This window comes from Callithrix jacchus, chromosome 5, assembly GCF_049354715.1.
Source record: "Callithrix jacchus isolate 240 chromosome 5, calJac240_pri, whole genome shotgun sequence".
Taxonomy (NCBI): domain Eukaryota; kingdom Metazoa; phylum Chordata; class Mammalia; order Primates; family Cebidae; genus Callithrix; species Callithrix jacchus.
Window position 1 is genome coordinate 63315748 of NC_133506.1, and position 19749 is coordinate 63335496.

Below are 19749 nucleotides of genomic sequence, written 5' to 3' on the forward strand. Positions count from 1 at the left end.
GGGAGCTGTCAGAGGCTGCAGAGGCACCCCACCCCACCCCAGGTTCTCGGATCTGGTGCTGGCATAGGGTGGTGGGGGCAAGTCATGTCTCCTGGTAGGCCCAGGGAGGCCTCTGCACTGTGACCAGCCTTCCCACTAGGAACAGTGTGGCAAGAAGTTCTGCTCATGAGCGAGGAGTCTGGCTGGAAGCCTGGCAGTGCTGGGATCGAGGTGTGGCCCTAAGGGGCCTTCTCCAGGGTCCCCCAGCTCAGGTGTGGGCCCACGCCATGCTGCCTCCTGCACCTCCCCTTCCCCTGGACCCTGGTTATGCCTCAGCTAAGCCCACAGTTAATTCTGCTCAGAACTCCAGACATCTGCCTCCTCAGTGATAGCCCACCCTCCTGGGAACAAGGACCACGACATATCGTGGCCCAGTGAGGCACAGTGCTTGGTGTGTGGCTGGTGTCAGGGAGGACCTGCAGAATGTGGGAGGCTCATGGGGGTGCACAGAGGGTATACAGGCCCCCAGCCTTGCTCCCTCTCGGAGGTGTTCTGCTGCAGCATGCACAGATGCCCAGAGAGCCTGAACACACATCATACCTAAAAACACTGTTCCTCCTCGGTCCCCATGAGCACCTGGAGGGGTCTTCCCCTCTACTCTGCTGCCAGCATGGGGGAAGGGGACCTTTCTTGAATTCGGGGGAGCTCCAGGCTCCCTGCCTCATCCTGAACACCTCTAGAAGTCCTCCCTCTTCTACTGGCATTGGCCTCAGATGGTGGCTGCAGAGAGGCAGGAAGAAAGCTCGTGCATTCACTCAACAAACACTCTGAGGTTCTCTTCAAAGCACCCTGCCTGGCACTGTAGGATTGATGGGAGAAACAAGGTGTGATTCTTCCTTACAAGGTGTTCAGAGTGAGGGCAGGCACAGGGAGTAGGAACACAGCAGTCAGAGGGGGCCGGGCGCAGTGCCTCATGCCTGGAACCCCAATACTTTGGGAGGCCGAGGTGTGTGGATCACTTGAGGTCAGGAGTTCAAGACCAGCCTGACCAATATGATGAAACTCCATCTCTACTAGAAATACAAAAATTAGCTGGGTGTGGTGGTGGGCATCTGTAATCCCAGCTACATGGTAGGTTGAGGCAGGAGAATCGCCTGAACCTTGGAGGCAGAGGTTGCAGTGAGCTGAGATCGTGTCATTGCCCTCCAGCCTGGGTGACAGAACCAGACTCAGTCTCAAACAAAAAAAAAAGAAAGAAAAGAAAGTCGTTAGGGCTGGGCAAAGGGCACCAAATTCGGGGGAGAAGAGAGCACTTACAGTGAGGGGGACTGGGTGTGTGAGTGTGTGTGTGTGCGTGTGTGCACCTGTGGGTGCACATATATGGGGGTGGGTGCGTGCGAGTATGTGGGTGTGTGTGTGCCTGTGGGTGTGTGCGCTATGTTGGGGGTGTGGGGGTGTGTGTGCGCCTGTGGGTGCATGCGCATATGTGGGTGCACGTATGTGGGGGTGGGTGTGTGTGTGCACCTGTGGGTGTGTGCTCATATGTGTGGTGGGTGCCTGTGGGTGTGTGCACGTATGTCGGGGTGGGTGTGCATGTGCAGGCCAGGGGTTATTTATGGATGGTGCGCTTCATCCTGGGCTGCGGGCAGTCTTGGCAACCCCTCCCTGGCAGCTGATAGGAATCCCAGGCAATCTTCTTTGCTATTACTTTACTTCAGGGGTACTTACCTTAAGCAGTAGTTACATCCTGAGCCTGTGCCCAAGTGCCAGGCCCATAAGTCAACCCTGTTTCCAGTTTGATTTCCGAGATGCTCCATCTTCCTGGGAGCAGGTGCGAAGCTGGCTACAGCTTTCTCCAGAACGGCAGCTGGGGTCTGCTGCGCGTCTCAGCCCAGACTGACCTTTGAAGAGTCACTGATCTGTTAGACTGATTGTGCAATTAGCAATAGCAGCATCACGTTGCATCTGTAAAGTGGTATGTAGTCTCCAGAAACGCCTCATGCCGTTCTATTTAAAGATAGGCAGGGCTGCAACAGGGGCCTTGTAGAAAGTGCTATTTTAAGGAACTTCCTTGTCAGGAATAAAAACCCTTTTGTAACGCAGATTAACCCTTTAGGTATTATTCTATACCAGTTTTTTTTTCCTTTTGAGACCGAGTCTCGCTCTGTCACCCAGGCTGGAGTGCAGTGGCGCAGTCACGGCTCACAGTGGCCTCCGTCTCTGAGGCTCAGTCCCTCCCACTGCAGGCACATGTCACCATGCCACGCTGTTTTGTATGTTTGTAGAGACAGGGTTTCACCACGTTGCACATGCCAGTCTCTAACTCCTGCCTTGACCTCCCAAAGTGCTGGGATGACAGGCATGAGACACTGAGCCCAGCCCAATTCTGTGCCAGTTTTTAATGGACCGTCTGAAACACCTCTATTTCTGCTTCACCTGCCCAGGTCTCTTCCGCCTCCACACGCAGCAAAGGCCACGCCTGTGCCCCCCATTTGGAGGTTCTTCTCAGGTAGGCCCCACAGTTGGTGATTTAAGAGGTGATCGGTGGCACCTTGGTCTCTGTTTTGCATTTTAGTATTTAAGTATATACTTTAATATATATTAGAAAAAAATAAGACTTGTACATTTTTCTTACAATTTTAAATATAACATGTAGGTTAAGACTGCTTTCTACCAGTCAGTTCTTGGTCGGGTGCAGTGGCTCACACCTGTCATCCCAGCACTTGGGAGGCCAAGGTGGGTGGATCACCTGAGGTCAGGAGTTCGAGTCCAGCCTGGCCAACATGGTGAAACCTCGTCTCTACTAAAAACACAAAAAACATCTGGGCATGGTGGTGGGCACCTGTAAACCTAGCTACTTGGGAGGCTAAGGCAGGAGAATCACTTGAACCTGGGAGATGGAGGCTGCAGTGAGCCGAGACTGTGCCGTGGCACTCTAGCCTGGGCAACAGAGCGAGACTCTGTCTCTGAAAAGTTCTCGTAAAGAACAACACGGAGTAAAGAATAGTGCAGGTGGTGGTGTGTGAGTAAGGCAGAATTCTAAAGGTGGGATATGAATAACCAGATTTTCAAAAGGACACTGCCTGTACCCCACGGCCTTGCCTAAAATTTCAGACAGCAATGGGTAGCCCAGCGTGTGAGGAGCCACCCTTTAGGAGAAGGTGGCTGCTGGAGTTTGGTCTTTGTCCTCCAGCAGGTGACCCTGTCCTTTCTGTTCTAAATCCTGCCAAGGAAGCAGCTGAAAGAGGCTTCCTCAGCGCCTGGCCCTGGGCAGGGGAGAGGGTGTCTAGCTGTCTCTGCACTGCCTAAGCCTGCAGATGGGCCAGTTGTCCTGAGGCTGATGCTAGGTGTGGGTAGAAGCCCTAGGCATGGGCACACCCCGCCCCCCAGGCCCAGTGGCATCCATTATGGCAGATCCTGCTGGGTACTCCTGGCAGCCAGCTGTGGCCCGTGGCCTGAATTCTGCTGTCTGTGACGTCTCAGACCCTCGCCTCGTGTCCTGTAGCTTGGAGTCACAGCCAGGGAGCCTGCTTTGCTTGTCTTGGAGATAGTGCTCCTGGGGAGATTGTGTCTTTGCTTATCCTGGAACCAAGCATTTGGAGGCTTTCGTTAGCCTCTCAGCTCTATGGAAGACCAGGCCTGAGCTGGCTGCACCTTACCTCTAGACCCTGTCCCTCCCAGAGTGACCTGACATCTTTGGTTTGGTGGCTTCAAGCTGCCAGCCGTCAGCCTGGCAGATTGTGCAGGACGCCAAGGACAAACAAACCCACCACAGCAGGATTTCGTAAGTCCTGGCTGGGAGGAAGTGAGGACAGGCAGCTTCCTGGGGCTGGAGAGTGGCAGGCAGTGGGGCCTGGAACTCTCCAGAGAACTCACTCCGGAAGGGTCTGGGTGCATGGGCACCTGTGAAGAGTTCCTGGGGGCACAGGCCATCTCTTTCACCTTCGTATTCCCAGGCATGGCACCCATCAGGAACGGATAAGTGAATGGTGAGCCCTGATGAGACGAGAGTCCCCCACAGGGATTGCAGAAACACTCCTGAATTTCCTGATGGTTCTGAACTAGGAATGGTAGAGTCTGGGGTGAACAGAGAAGGGATGGGAGATGGAAGAGGCCTTTCTTTGGCAGTAACTGAGCAATGGGCCTCCTGTTAGCCAAGAACACAGCGGCTAATTTCCTATCCAGAAGCTCTTCAGCACCTTTACTCCCATCCCAGCCGAAACTGCAGAGTGAACGGGGCCCGGAGTTGGGGCACTGTGGCTGACTCTGTTGCCTTTTGAGGGAGGGTCTCCCTGAGAGGTCTTCCCATCAGAACCAGCCTTTCATGATTGGATTGTGGATGGGAGCACTAAGGACAGGATCTTGCAGAAATGGGAGATTACAGGGCTGCGGGGTTCACGCTTTCGCCGGGGGAGGGGACGGTCCTTCCCCGTCTTAGTCCGACCAGTGCTGCAATTAAGCTCCGTGTGCCCCAAGTGACTTCCTTTGGAGGGTTTTGCTAAACCCTCAGGCACACCCTTGGTGGGCAGGGAACAGGATGGGGTGCTAGCCCCCAGCACGGGGATGTGTTCCCATTTGTCAAGGCTGGGAAGCCGTAGGAAGACCCCGAGAGTCTGACCTGGAGGGGCTGGACTGGGGGCCAGTCCAGGCTCCAGTCTTGTCCCTCAGGGGTCTGTGTGCTGGTGGCCATGCAGGCCACTGCAGTCCGACTCTCTCTGTGCCTCAGGAAGACAGTATCACCTGCCAGACTGTGAGATTCCAGTGAGTTGAGCCAGGAAGACTGAGTGCTGAGCACCCTTCCTGGTACTTGTAAAGCCTCAATATGTAACTAGTGGCCTTTCCTAAAGCTTGGAGTCTGTCCTGCTTTTCTCACACTGCTGAAACAAATTGCCACAAACTTAAGGGCTTAAAAAGACACAAATTTTTCTCTTGTAATCATCCCAGCACTTCGGGAAGCCGAGGTTGGCAGATCACCTGAGGTCAGGAGTTTGAGACCAGCCTGGCCAACATAGTGAAACCCCGACTCTACTAAAATTATAAAACTTAGCGGGCTTGATGGCAGGTGCCTGTAATCCCAGCTACTCAGGGGGCTGAGGTGGGAGAATCACTTGAACCTGGGAGAGGGTGGCTGCAGTGAGCCAAGGTCACACCACTGTACTCCAGCTAGGTGACAGAGTGAGACTCCATCTCAATCAATCAATAAAATACAAAGGAATCTCCAGGGCAGCACTGCTTCTGGAAGCTCTCGGGCAAGCTTGTCCAACCTCGTCCCATGGGCCACCTGCTTTGAATGTGGCCCAACACAAATTCATAAACTCTTAAAACATTATATTTTTTTCTTTGAGCTCATCAGCTGTTGTTAGTGTTACTGTGTTTTATGTGTGGCCCAAGACAATTCTTCTTCCAGTGTGGCCCCAGGAAGATCGGGCGCCCCTGCTCTAGGGGAGCAGATTCATTTTCCCTGCCGTTTCTAGCTTCTAAAGGCTCCCTGCATTCCTTAGCTCATGGCCCCATCCTCTGTCTTCAAACCTACCAGCATAGTATCTTCCAAACAATCCCTCACCACCACCCTTTCTCTCCAGCTGTTGCATTCCCCTTCTGTGGCCAAGATGCCTCAGGGAAAGAGGGAATTTGGGGCAGCAGGTAAGGAAAGAACCGAAGGCCAGAGACCTTCGAAGATGAGGAAGCTGGTGCTCCTGCATGTGTAGAAGACTGAGCGATCTCACGGCTGTGGGAAAGACTGGGACAGGCCTGGACCACTGCAGGTGTTTTATAAAGGACCTGCTGGACCCCGTGTTTGTTTTTTAGATGTCTTTCCCACTAGATTCTAAGCCACGTGAGAACAGGGACCCCTGACTGTTTCCTGTTTTATCTGCAGAGCCTGGTGGACGTTCAGTAACTGTTTATTGAATAAATAAATGGACACATAGCCCAATTGAATTCCAAAGGGTTCACATTTTGCAGTACTGATATATGGTCCTTAGCAAGCATCGGGCAAGGTGGCACTCCTAGAAGGTGAATCCAGCTCCCGTATGTGGGACAGGCAAGAGGAGAGAGGAAGAGAGGCAGGAAAAGTCGGTTTGGAGAACCCGGTCGACAGAGTGGGATGCAGGGGGCCTCAACCAATGTAGAGGGGAGGGGTGGGACAGGGAACAGGAGGGGAGACAGATGAGCAGGGAAGGGCTTGCGGAGATGAGCAGGGAGGCAGGGAAGGGCTTGGGGGCTCAGTGTAGCGGAGGGAAAGGGGAGAGAAGGAAGAGAGGCCAGGATGACTCTTGGGGATCCTGGCCGAGAAGAATGACTGTCCATGTGTTTTCGCTGAGGAAATGTTGGGGGTACTTTCTGAAATGTTGGGGTACTTTCTGAAATGTTGGGGGTGCTTTCTCTGAAATGTTGGGGTACTGTCTCTGAGCCAGCACTGTGCCTGCTGGTGGACTCCAATCTCAATAGTGTGTCCTCTCTAAGGAGCAGCAGTTCTGGAGGGAGGAGAAGGCCACTCCGGGCTGTGCCTTGCACAATGTGGTGGTCAGGAAGTGCTGGGGGCCAGTGTGCTGGGCGGGGGTGGAGCTGAGGGGTCCAGCCTGCCTTCTGTTGGGGGTCTGAGACATGTAGCCAGTCACGGCTGGGGCCCCTGTGTCTCCATTCTGTTCTCTCCACCCGTGCTCTGCTGGCTTACCCATCACTTCCTTTGGGGCCCCTCTCTGTCCCCCCCAACTTAGATTCTGGCCCTGCTGTTTCCTCCCTTTTGACTGTGCCATGCCTCAGTCGGGACTCTGATTTTCCCTCCTGAACATCCTTATCTGGGACAGACAACCAGGCAGACGTGGGCAGGTCCCCTGTCTGCTCACCTCCAGAAGGCTGGCTTGCTTGGCAGGTGGATGAATCCATGGACGAACATCATTGGGGAAATGTGGGAATCGGTTGAGGGAAGCGAAACCAGGTGTTAGCAGCGGGAGCATGAGTGTCTGAAGCTGCTTTTGGAGCTGGAGAGGAAAGGGGGCCTGCCCCCCACCCTGTGGACCACGTCTGCATGTTTTATATTTGTTTTATCATAGTATCTGACTTACGTTTTCTGCATGTTTTATATGTATATTTTTAATAATACTATCTGACTTTTATCCCCTATAAAAGTGTTACTGAAAGAAGGGGTAAAGGGAAAGTCAGGGCCAGGGGCAGTGCTCACGTCTGTCATCCCAGCACTTTGGGAGGCTGAGGCGGGCAGGTCGCCTGAGGTCGGAAGTTCCAGACCATCCTGACCAACATGGTGAAACCCCGTCTGTACTAAAAATACAAAAATTAGCCGGATGTGGTAGCAGGTGCCTGTAATCCCAGCTACTCGGGAGGCTGAGGCAGGTGAATCACTAGGACCTGGGAGATGGAGGTTGCAGTGAGCCGAGATTGTGCCACTGCACTCCAGCCTGGGTGACAGAGTGAAACTCTGTCTCAAAAAAAAGGGGGGTGGGGTGGGAAGGGCAGGGAAGCAGACAGTGCGCTGAAGACTTCGGCAGGGGTAAAGGGCCAGGAAGCAGGCAGTGTGCTGAGAATTTCGGCCTCCTTGCTCACGAACTGCTGGCTGTGCTTTGCTTTTGCACAGGTGGAAGCAGGGAAGGGCCTGGAGATGAGGAAACTGGTTCTCTCGGGGTTCCTGGCCAGTGAAGAGATCTACATTAACCAGCTGGAAGCCCTGTTGCTGGTGAGTACAGTGTGTGCTTTGGGGCCCCGGGTCCCCAAGCCGGGCAACCTCATGCTCTGAAGCTGCTTTGGAGCTGGAAAGGGGGCCTGCCCCCGACCTCCTGTGGACAGAGTCTGCAGCTGCTCTGCTCCCAGCTGGGCATCAGGGAGCCCAGTCACTGCCAGAAAGGGCCTGTGCCTCTCTGCTCCATCTCTCCATTACCCAGCTCTTTCGAGACAGGAACAGCTAGGTTAGGGCTGGAAACACACCTGTCATCCACGGCCGTGGCAGAGGGCCTCCATAACCCATCACGGGGCTCTGTGCGGGCGGGGGCCGAGTGCCAGGTTAGGGCTGGTAACATGCCTGTCACCCACCACCTTGTCAAAGGGCCTCCATAACCCATCATGGGGCTATGTCTGGGCGGGGACCAAGCACCCCCTCCACACTGTGTCCTGAGCAGTCACTGCCAATCAGTCCAGCTGAGAACTCCCTGTTATCTTTGCTCGAAATCCATCTGCCTCCCCGGGTGAGTGAACGGTGAGCAGCATCCAAGGCGCATGTCAGGAAATAGGAGGTGGGAGGCTGTGTTCTTATTTGTTTGTTTATTTTGAGACAGAGTCTTGCTCTGTCCCCAGGTGCCAGGCTGGAGTACAGTGGCACAATCTTGGCTCACTGCAATCTCCGCCTCCGGGGTTCAAGCAATTGTCCTGCCTCAGCCTCCTTAGTAACTGTGACTACAGGCGCACGCTACCACACCCAGCTAATTTTTATATTTTTTAGTAGGGACAGGGTTTCACCATGTTGGCCAGGATGGTCTCGATCTCTTGACCTCGTGATCTGCCTGCCTCAGCCTTTCAAAGTGCTGGGATTACAGGCGTGAGCCACTGCGGCTGGCCGTTGTTGATATTTTGAAATGAAGTTTTGCTTTTGTCTCCCAGGCTGGAGGGCAATGGCGTGATCTTGGCTCACTGCAACCTCTGCCTCCTGGGTTCAGGCGATTCTGCCTCAGTCTCCCAAGTAGCTGGAATTGCAGGTACATGCCACCAAGCCCAGCTAATTTTTAGGAGATGAGATTTTACCATGTTGGCCAGGCTGCTCTCGAACTCCTGACCTCAGGTGATCCACCCACCTCGGCCTCGCAAAGTGCAGGGATGACAGGCTTGAGCCACCGCACCTGGCCTGTCTGTGTCTTTTGAGAGGCATCACAGCTCTGAGGCGTTAGGCCAACCTCTGCCCTCAGTGCGCATGCCTCAGTTTCCTCTCCCAGTTGGAGGCATCATGGTGAGAGCATGATTGGAGGGGAATATGAAAATGTTTTCAGAAAATAAATAAAAGTATGACACAGCTGTGAGGTGGTTTTACCTTTGGAGAAAGTGCTTGCTGGATGCGTTTGGATATTATGCAGAGTCAGTGTGGATGGCAGGTTCTTTCCTCTAGCTGTTTTGTAGCCTGAGATATAAGGTCATTCTAAGAAGAGGGAGAATAGGAAGTGTGAATCTTTGGAAGCTCATTCTTACAGGAATGATAGGATACACATTTAAGTACTTGTCATGACGTGAGGTGTCACAAGTCAACCCCGAGATGCTGCTGGTGTCCCAGAGGACTTGGCGTTTATATTGCCCTGGGAATCACGGTCTAAATGAGCAGGTGCAGGCCAGGCGCGGTGGCTCCCGCCTGTAATCCTGCCACTTTGGGAGGCTGAGGCGGGCAGATCACTTGAGGTCAGGAGTTCGACCAGCCTGGCCAACACGGTGAAACCCCGTCTCTACTAAAAGTACAAAAAAAAAACAAAAAAAGTCAGGCGTGGTGGTGCATACCTGTAATCCCAGATACTCGGGAGGCTGAGGCATGAGAATCGCTTGAACCTGGGGACGAAGGTTGCAGTGAGCTGAGTGCATACCACTGTACGCCAGACTGGGCAATGGGAGAGAAACCCTCTCTCAAAAAAAAAAAGGTGGGGTGCAGTGGCTCACGCCTGTCAGCCCAGCACTTTGGGAGGCCGAGGCGGGTGAATCACCTGAGGTCAGGAGTTGGCTTGGCCAACATGGTGAAACCCCGTCTCTACTAAAAATACAAACAATTAGCCCACCTTTGTGGCAGGCACCTGTAATCCCAGCTACTTGGGAGGCTGAGGCAGGAGAATCACTAGAACCCTGGAGGTGAAGGTTGCAGTGAACCAAGGTCTCTCATTGCTCTCCAGCCTGAATAAGAGCAAAACCCCGTCTCAAAAAAAAAAAAAAAAAAATGTGCAGATGCTTTGGCAAATGCATGACTGGGTGTGTTCAGTCTCTTCAGGATTTTATCTGTATGCTCGGAGAGGTTTCCAAGTGTGGGACAGTGTGGCAGGTCGCTGAGGGCTCTGGTCTGGGGCCAGAGCTATAGTAAGACCTGCCCCCGCCATGCACACAGGTGTGCTGCCCTGTCTCGCAAACTCTGCTCAGCCCCTCAGTGCATCGCAGAAGCATGGAGTGGGTTGAACCAGCATTTTTAAAACAAGGAAATGAAACAGCTGCACACGTCATACACAGTAGGATAAGTGCTGGTTCAGACTTCCAGTTCGCTGTGTATGCATGTGAGTGTGGAAACCACTGGCTTTGGGCGAGCTCTGCGTGAATTCCGTGAGCCTCCGTTTCTGGATCTGAAGATGAGAGTCAGGCCTTCTCTCTCTTTCCGTGGGGTTGAGCAGGTCAGGTGGCCCTTTTGGAACCTCCTATTGTGTTGAGTGCTTACGACACTCAGATATTAGCAGGAGAAAGGAAGACGGGCAGAGGCAACCATCAGACAAACATGAAACACGCCCCACAAACTGAATTGCGGCATCAAGAAAGCATGGAGTCGTCATTGCCAACAGGATGTGTGTCTGAAGGGAGTTCAGACAAAGGAACAGGCTGCCTGGCTGTGCTGGCCCCCGGCTTTCAGCAGGTGAATGAGCTTTTGTGCCTCAGCTTTTCCATCTGCAAACTGGGTGTACAGATAGTATGCTTTTCATCGGTTGTTGTGAAGATTGAAGGAATTTGTACTCCGAGCTCTTTTCTTTCTTTCTTTTTTCTGAGATGGAGTCTTGCTCTGTTGCCCAGGCTAGAGTGCAGTGGCTCCATCTCGGCTCACTACAACCTCCACATCCCGGGTTCAAGCCATTCTCCTGCCTTAGCCTCCCAAGTAGCTGGGATTACAGGCATCCACCACCATGCCTGGCTAATTTTTGTATTTTTAGTAGAGATGGACTTTCACCATGTTGGCCAGGCTGGTCTCGAACTCCTGACCTCAAGTGATCTGCCTGCCTCAGCCTCCCAAAGTGCTGGGGTTACAGGCAAGAGCCACCTCGACCGGCACATAAAGCTCTTTCTTGGAGCAGAACCTGAGTGTTCGCTGGCACTATTAATTTCTCAGGGCTGGAGAGAAGACAGGTCAGAGCTTGCTGGTTTCTGTCACAGCACACCCTTTCCCTGAAGGAGGGAGTGGGGGCCATCCCTTCAGACATGAAGCCCTTGGATCCCCCTGCCCTCCGGGAGCCTCTTCCTCTGGGCCAGGACAGAGAGCCCCTGCCTGCCCTGCCTTTCCGACAGCTGGTGCCCCAAAGGCAGAATCTGTGGTGCAGGCCCCCCTCGCCTCCAGATGTGCCCCGGGCAATCCATCCCTTCCCCCAGCTCTCTCCTCCTGGGCCCCTGCTTGGCTCTTTCTTGAGCAGAAGCCAGAGGGAGAGAAGGAGAGACTCACTGGGAGGCCAGGTCTGTGGCTGGAGGGCTCGGGAAGAGGTTCAGCCTCAGTCAAGCTCTCCCTCCTCTCCCTGAGCTGGGAGCCCCACCCTCCCCAGCTCAGCTTGCGGGGAGCTGAACCTTTCGCTCCTCAGGTGGCCTCACACAGGGGCCAGCTCGCTCCCACCCCTCACCCCATTCCCACAGCTCTGCCCCTGTGGCCGTCTGCTTTCAGCTGAACCCTTCCTGATAGCAAAGGGCTGGGTGTGTGGACCCAAAGCCATGCGCATGCACAGGTCAGATGGGCCTCCACCCTGGCCTCTGGGTTGCTGGGGGGGTCACTTCTGGGCCCGCGCTGCTTCCTGGTGGACTCTGATGACAGGGAAAGCCTGGGGCATGGGCCAAGGCAGGGGGTGAAGGAAAAAAGACGAAACCAAGCGTTGTAATTCTGCATCCTGGAGGCCGGGGAGGAGCTTGGGAGCTGTGTCTGGTCTGTGCTGGGGCCACAGGATGTGAGGCCACTGCCCACAGGCCCTCCCGCCACTGGCCACGGCCAGCCCTCCTGGGGCGGACTCTCTTCTGGCCTCGCATTGGGATTCACAGCCGCGCTGCGCCCAGGCTCTCCATCTGTAAAGCAGGTGCATGATGCCTGCCTCCCAGGGCTCCCGTCCACGGTGACTGAGGTGATATGGCCAGGCCTTCCGGGCAGGAGGTAGAGGAAGTGGGCAGATCTTGTTCCCCTGTTTCGAAAGGCCTTTTGCTGGGGGACGGAGCGGACCAACGGCTATGCGAAGTCCCCAGGGAGACCAGGGCAAGGGAGAAGCGGCCCAGGCCTATCTTCCTGAGACACACTTGGGCTGGGACCAGGGTGGAGGTCACTTGGGGTCCTCGCTGAGAACGCTCCACGGTGAACTGGAGAGCCAGGGCCAGTCGGATGGGCGCTAGCACCAAGGCAGGATCGCTGTGCCTCGCCAAAGCTCCGCATGGGTCACCCTGCCCTCAGCCCACCCTGAGTGGGTCACCCTGCCCCTCAGCCCACCCTGAGTGGGTCACCCTGCCCTCAGCCCACCCTGCTGCCCTCAGGCCTGTGTGTGGACTTCATCAGAGAAAAACACCTGCCATAAGGGTCCCAGCCACACGCCCAGCCCTGTCCCCTCCCACCAGGGGAAATCAGCAGTGAGAGCCAAGGCCTCCTTCATGTCATGGGAGCCGTCTGATGCCCCATGCACAGGCCCGTCCTGTGACTGGCGTGGTGAGCATCCGTTTCTCCTTTCACAGGCAGGGTGGGGGACGCTGAGCAGGAAGCAGAACCATGCGTCTTGTCCCTGCGTGGGCGGCAGACAGGCGCTTCCTCAGTGGCTTCTGAGAAGGCCCGGCCAGCCGTGGCTGTCTCGGGACAGATCTTGCCCCCCTGATTCTTTCCTCAGTGGGGACTTCACCAAGGCAGGGACCAGAATTTGGGGACTCGGTGGCGATGCAGTCTCCTCCGTGTGGGCCTGCCTCACGCTGGAAAGGATAAACTCTTACGCCATTGTCAATCCTGAAGCTGGTTTTGTGTCCTTCGTGGAGGGTGGGGAGTCCCCGAAGCTTTTAGCCCAGCCACCTGGGCTTGGGAGGACGCTCTTTCCTTGCTCCTGCTGCGGTTCCTTCTGCCTCCCTGCCCTTCTGTCTCCTTACCTCACTACCCACCACTCCTCCACCTGCCCAGCTCTTCAAGGCCCTGGTATATCCGCCTCCTCCATGCAGCCCTCCAGGCTGCTCCAGCACAACCTGGGAACTACATGGTGGATGCTTATGATCCAACACTGCCGTCTCTCACATCACCCATGAGAACCACGGGCAAGGAGGTGGTATGGCAGCAAACAGACAAACAAAATAGAATAAAATGTGGAGAAGCACACTGAAGACGATGCCTGCAGGTCCCATTACCCCCAGTCCTGCTGCTGGGCTTGGAGGCAATGGTGTCAGCTGCAGCCAGAGCTGGGGGTTGGTCCCTGTGTCTGCCACCTCACTGTCTACACTACAGGCCCTGGAGCATCTTGGTATAGACAGGCAGGCATTGGGAACATGTCTGAAACTGGAGGCCACGTGCTATGGGAGGGGTCATTGTGGTCTCTTAGCAATGTCTGCCACGGGGTGGAAGGTGGTGGGGAACCTGCTAACCCCCGTCCCTCTCCCTGTACCAAGTGACGGGAACTTGGAATATCAGTGAGGCCAGGCTGGTCTGGAGTACCTTCTGGTCCTGCCCCTCTGAGTCCTGGAAACAAGTTGTTTCTTGTAAGGAAACAGAGGAAGGCCTGAGTCCCAGTCAACCCTCCTTTCCACTGATGTGGGACAGGAGCTCCTGACTCAGGGCACAGGCAACTGTGGGAGAAAGGCGAGGTCCTGTTAAAGCAGCGCAGGCTGTGGCTGAGTTCGGGCGCGTGGCCGGGGAGTAGACCGCAGCACCACCCCTCAAGCCTGGCAGGGCTACTGGGACAGGTGCCCACACCAAGTGTGTGGCCTGCTGGGGCCTGTGGCAGCGGCTCCTGGATACAAAGCACGCTTCAGGGCTCTGCCTTTGTGGCCTTGTCCAGGCAGGACCTGACAAGACCTGACAGTGGGAAGGGCTGACAGTCGCCCCCAAGCCTGGCGGCATGCTGGTCTGTTCACCCCCCGCCTCTGCTCTCTCCTCCTCACGTCCTCCCAGCCCATGAAACCCCTGAAGGCCACAGCCACCACCTCCCAGCCCGTGCTCACCATCCAGCAGATCGAAACCATCTTCTACAAGGTCCAGGACATCTACCAGATCCACAAGGAGTTCTACGACAGCCTGTGCCCCAAGGTGCAGCAGTGGGACAGCCAGGTCACCATGGGCCACCTCTTCCAGAAGCTGGTGAGTCCCAGGACAGGGGGCCTCACACGGGGGGGCGGTCAGGTCACCATGGGCCACCTCTTCCAGAAGCTGGTGAGTCCCAGGGTCAGGGGGCCTCACGCAGGGGTGTAACGGAGCCAACAGTGTTGAAAACAGCTTCCAGAGAAGACCAGACGGCCCTGTTGACCTCCTTGCAGGCCTGAGTCCACTCTGAGTCCTGGAGGAAAGCCCGGGCCTGTGCATTATGGGGTGGTAGAGACAGTCTGAGGTGGAGATTCTAGGGGTGGTGGAGATGGGGGATGGGGGCCCAAGGCCTGCTCCCCTGAGACCTCGGGGATTCACTGCATCTCAGGCTGCCTCAGTAAAAGGAAGCAGTTGGATGCATCAGCCAGTGATCCTCTCCTGAGGTCTCAAGAGCGGGAGGCATTAAAAGCCCAGCCCTGCCCACTATTTTGGGATGGGGAGTGTTGCCGGCGGGGTGGTTAACATGCAGACTTAGTGCTGGGAAAGGCCCACAGACATCTTCTGCTCCCTGGGGCCTTCTGTGACACCCTTTCCCCCAGCTCTGCCCCAGCTCTGGCTATGTCCCCTGGGGGAGCCCACGTCAAACCCATGGAGTCCCCTATATAACATCTGACAGCCTATAGGCAAAAAGGAGACTGGGAGTCCAGGTTATGGTTCTTCTCCGGGTGTGAGTGGCCACGGGGCCTCCTCCTCCTCCCTGACTGAGGCTGGCTGAATGAACAGGGCTCTGCCTTTTTCTCACACTGGGGAAAACTCCTACCTGGACACTTGTAGGGTATCTAGCTGAGCATGTTCAAAGCTGAGCTGCTCGTCCATGGCGTGATCTGCTCTGCTTCCCGTTTTCATCTCAGTGAGCATGTTAGACCTGCTCTTGGCACACTCCCCTGCCCCCCGTCCCGTGGAGTCCTCTTTTTGGCTGTTGCTCACAGCCTCCGTGTCCTTCCGCCCCTCCCACCCGGCTCCCCATGGCCCTCACCTGAGCAGCTGCAGACCCTCCTGCGTGGCTGCTGCCTCCAGGCGCATTTCTCTCCCACGCCACCTCTCCTTGCAGGGGAGAGAGTCACTGAACCCCATCTCCCCTCGGCCCTCGGATGATACCAGGCTTCAAGGAACGGACCCTTGGCACGCTGAGCTGAGCTGTGCCCGGGCCTGGCGTGGCTGCCTCCTCCCCGCACTCCTGCTCCTGACACCAGACTTTCTGTTCTCAGTTCCTGGGGCAGGCACTTTCTGAGCTCCTCCTGCTGGAGGCCCTGTCTGCCTGAAGTGTCCTCCCGCCTCGTCTGGCATCTCCTGCTCAGTCCCCTGCTTAGAAGGGACCTCCTCCGAGAAGGCTTTCCAAGCCCCCAAATGCAGGCCTGGTGCCAGTCCCTGTCATGAGCGCCAATAACTGTGTGACTCACCCAGACCACAAGCTCCAGGGGTCGGACTGCATTTTCTTTCTTTCTTTTTTTTTTTTGAGACGGAGTCTCCCTCTGTCGCACAGGCTGGAGTGCAGTGGCGCAATCTCAGCTCACTGAGAGTCTCCGCCTCCTGGGTTCAAGCAATTCTTCTGCCCCAGCCTCCCGAGTAGCTGGGACTACAGGCGTGTGCCACCACGCCCAGCTAATTTTGGATTTTTTAGTAGAGACAGGGTTTCATCTTGTTAGTCAGATGGTCTCGATCTCTTAACGTCACCATCTGCCTGCCTCAGCCTCACAAAGTGCTGGGATTACAGGCGTGAGCCACTACACCTGGCCCTCATTTTCTTTTTTTTTTTTTGAGACAGAGCCTCTGTGGCCCAGGCTGGAGTGCAGTGGCACGATCTCACTGCAACCTCTGTCTCCCAGGTTCAAACAAATCTCCTGCTTCAGCCTCCTGAGTTGCTAAGACTACAGGTGCCCGCCACCACACCCAGCTAATTTTTTATATTTTTAGTAGAGACAGGGTTTTGCCATGTTAGCCAAGCTGGTCTCGAGCTCCTGACCTCAGATGATCCTCCTGCCTCGGCCTCTCAAAATGCTGGGATTACAGGTGTGAGCTACCACACCCGGCCTGCATTTTCATCTTCTTAGACCCCCAGAACAGGTCCAGTGGTCACTGCATGATTGAGTGAACACACCAGGACCTTGATTATTGGGCCTGCAGAGAACTCAAAATGGGCTCAAGTCCTAGCTCTGCCAGATGAAACTTGCAACTGGGCAACTTACCCAGGCACTCTGACTCAGCTTCCTCATCTGTAACAATGAGGACCGTCATAGTAGTGAGTTATGTCAAGGAGTGAGTTAATATCTGAAAAGCGCATGGGGCTGGGTGCAGTGGCTTATACCTGTAATCACAGCACTTTGGGAGGCTGAAGCTGGAGGATTACTGGAAGCCTAGAGTTCAAGACCAGCCTGGGCAACATAGCAAGACCCCATCTCTACAAAGAAATAGAGTCGGCCGGGTGCCCTGGCCCATGCCTGTAATCCCAGCACTTTGGGAGGCCAAGGTGGGCAGATCACCTGAGGTCAAGAGTTTGAGATCAGCCTGGCCAACATGGTGAAACCCCGTCTCTACTAAAAATACAAAAATTAGCATGGCATGGTAACGTACACCTGAGATCCCAGCTACTACTTGGGAGGCTGAGTTGACAGAATGGCTTGAACTCGGGAGGCGGACGTTGAAGTGAGCCAAGATCGCACCACTACACTCCAGCCTGGGTGACACAGTAAGACTCTGTCTCAAAAAAAAAAAAAAAAAAAAAAATAGAATAAAGTAGAAAGGAAAGTGCTTGGAACAGTGCCTGGAACTTTGTAAATTAATAAGTACTCAACTAGTCATTATCATTAGTGCCATGATTATTATTATTAAATTGGGAAGATTATTATTAGATTGGGCCAGGCCCAATGGCTCACACTGTAATCCCAGCACTTTGGGAGGCCGAGGCTGGCGGATCACCTGAGGTCGGGAGTTCAAGACCAACCTGACCAACATGGAGAAACCCCATGTTGGTTTCTCATGTTAAATGTCAAATTTTAACCCCATGTTAAAATGCAAAATTGCCTGGGCATGGTGTTGCATGCATGTAATCCCAGCTTCTCAGGAGGCTGAGGCAGGAGAATCGCTTGAATCCGGGAGGCGGAGGTTGAGGTGAGCTGAGATCGTGCCACTACACTCCAGCCTGGGTGATGAGAGCAAAACTTTGTCTCAAACAAAAAAGAAAATAAATATACAAACAAACAACAAATAAATAAATTGGGAGGAGGCACCCAGCAGGCATCCTTTTGAGGGAGCACCACACTCATGGTTTTCACATTCCCAGCTGCCCCTTCAGTTCAGGGGTGTGGACACCTGTCCTCACTGCCTGGTCACCTGAGCTGGCTTCGGGGGCATGCTCCTCAGGAGGGTGGAGGACAGCAAGCCCTGTGGCAGCGAGCTCTTTGTCGCTTAGGCCTGGCCGTCCCGTTCTGGCCTTGGCTCCACAGGCCTGGCCGTGAATCTGCTACCCACCGCCTTCCCTCCCCGGCGTCATGAACTGGTGTCTGAGGCCCCTGGGGCTGCAGGCCTGGCATCTGGAAGTGGTTTATTTTCAGCTGAAGTCTCTGGGTATTTGATTATTAATTGCCGAGAGAAGGGAATTAGCATCTCTGCTGTTTGTTTTATGAGATCACCCCAGTGCCAGGCTGCCGTTCCCAAGCAACCTGCCCTTCCTAGCTAATGAACCTGGTGGGCCGGCCCTCAGGCACTACAGCCTGGGGTGACCGTGGCCTGGCTCACAGTGGGTGGTGCGCCAACCTGCACAGCCAGGTGTTCTCCTTCTTGTGGGAAAGGGGGCAAGAGGGGCCCTTTCCTGGAGGAACCTCGGCCATGTGTCCTTCGGCTTAGGAAGCAAACTATGTCTCCTGTAGGGTGGGCACTGATGGGCTGGGCCTCACTCCTCCCTGGAAAAGGAAATAAACTGCATCCCTTCCTACCTCACCCCACTATCTAAAGTCCGGCCCCCCTGCCGCTGAGAGCTGAACACCTCTGGCCTTGGTTTCACCCCAGGTGCCTCCGTTCTCTCTCTGCTGTCTGGTCTCTCCAGATGCCGACTCCTCTGCCCACCAGCTCTCTCAAAGGGCTCCCCTGGGAGGCTCCAGGCTCAGCCGATGCTGCAGCCAGCCTGTCCCCACCCCTACCCCCAGTCTCTGCAGGTCTCTGCAGGTTCTTGGGGAGCACGAGGATCCTGCCGAAAGCGAAGTGGTCCAGGGTGGGGGTCTGCAGCAGCCACTCCCCACCACAGGCCCTGGAGGCAGCAGCTGTATCCCCCTTGCTGCTGTACTGAAAAAGCTTGAAACCAAAAAACCCAGAGAATAACACAGCAAAACCTTGCAATCAAGACAATGAAGCATCATGCATAGAGGTGGACTCTCCTCTCCCTCCCTCCCCGCTCTCGAAGTGGCTACGGGCATGAATTTGGTGGATAGCTTCTAGACTACAGTTTGTGCGTTTACTGGGTATCTATATCTACTTTGGGCTTGGCATGTACTTTGAAGAAAAAAAAAAGCTCGAGGTTGGTGTGTAAAAGTGGATTTGCTGAGCAGTAGATAGGCTTTGCCTATCCTCAGCTTTATTAGTTCAACTGTTTCAGTGTTAGTAGTTACTAACAAATTGCTCTCCAAATAATTGTACTAATTTCCACTCCCCCGAGTGGTCTGTAAGAATTTAAGTTTCCCCATATGCTTGCCAGCCCTTGCTGTCAATTAGACTTTTAAATTTTTACCCTTCTGAGGAGTACAAAATATCTCACTCTGGTTTTAATTTTAATTTCTACCCTTTGCTCCCTTAAGAGGAAGTGCATATATACAGCCCAGAGAACGCTTTCCATAAATATTTGGGGAATTGACTTAGTGAGCCTCAGTTTCCGCTTTTGCAGAAGGGGCGATGGCATGTGCTGTGGCTGTCAGAGGAGGTGAGGCCTTCTGTGGCTGTGAATCAGGAAAAGCTTGTGTTTGATTCTCAGTGGTGGGCAAATGTGTAGTGAGGCAGGGACTTTGGCTCCTTGGGGATAGAGGAGGTGGAAGAGGAGAGGACGGGGACCCTGAGGCCAAGGGAGGAAAGACAGCACCTTTATTTGTTGTTTTGTTTTGTTTTGTTTTTGAGACGGAATCTCACTCTGTCGCTCAGGCTGGAGTGCGGTGGTGTGATCTCAGCTCACTGCAACCTCTGCCTCCCAAATTCAAGTAATTCTCCTGCTTCAGCCTCCCGAGTAGCTGGACCACAGGCACCTGCCACCAACCACGCTTGGCTAATTTTTGCATTTTTAGTAGAGACGGGGGTTTCACCATGTTGGCCAGGCTGGTCTCAAACTCCTGACCTCAGGTGATCCTCCCGCCTCAGCCTCCCAAAGTGCTGGGATTACAGGCATGAGCCACCGTGCCTGGCCCAGAAGGTACCTTTCAATGCTATGCCCCACACTCTACATGGGGAGGGAGACCTGAGCAGGCCACGTGTGCCAGCTCCCCCCAGCACACACATACCCGCCTCTCCCTGCTCTGGCTAATTCCAGGATGTGAAGGAAGTATGAG

General features: G+C 54.7%; 1 protein-coding gene across 13 annotated transcripts in view; it reads left to right on the forward strand.

Annotated features, from left to right (window-relative positions):
- ABR (ABR activator of RhoGEF and GTPase) overlaps positions 1-19749 on the forward strand; it is a 195673-nt gene that overhangs the window by 104536 nt on the left and 71388 nt on the right. For 6 of the 13 annotated variants that reach the window (XM_078372259.1, XM_078372263.1, XM_078372265.1 and 3 more), the window contains 2 exons: positions 7574-7672; positions 14036-14293. In XM_078372259.1, coding sequence (XP_078228385.1) covers positions 7574-7672; positions 14036-14293 — 357 coding nt within the window. Of the gene's footprint in view, positions 1-2423; positions 2489-7573; positions 7673-14035; positions 14294-19749 lie in introns of all 13 variants that reach the window. The other 7 variants (XM_035299228.3, XM_078372266.1, XM_078372267.1 and 4 more) reach the window with 2 other exon arrangements.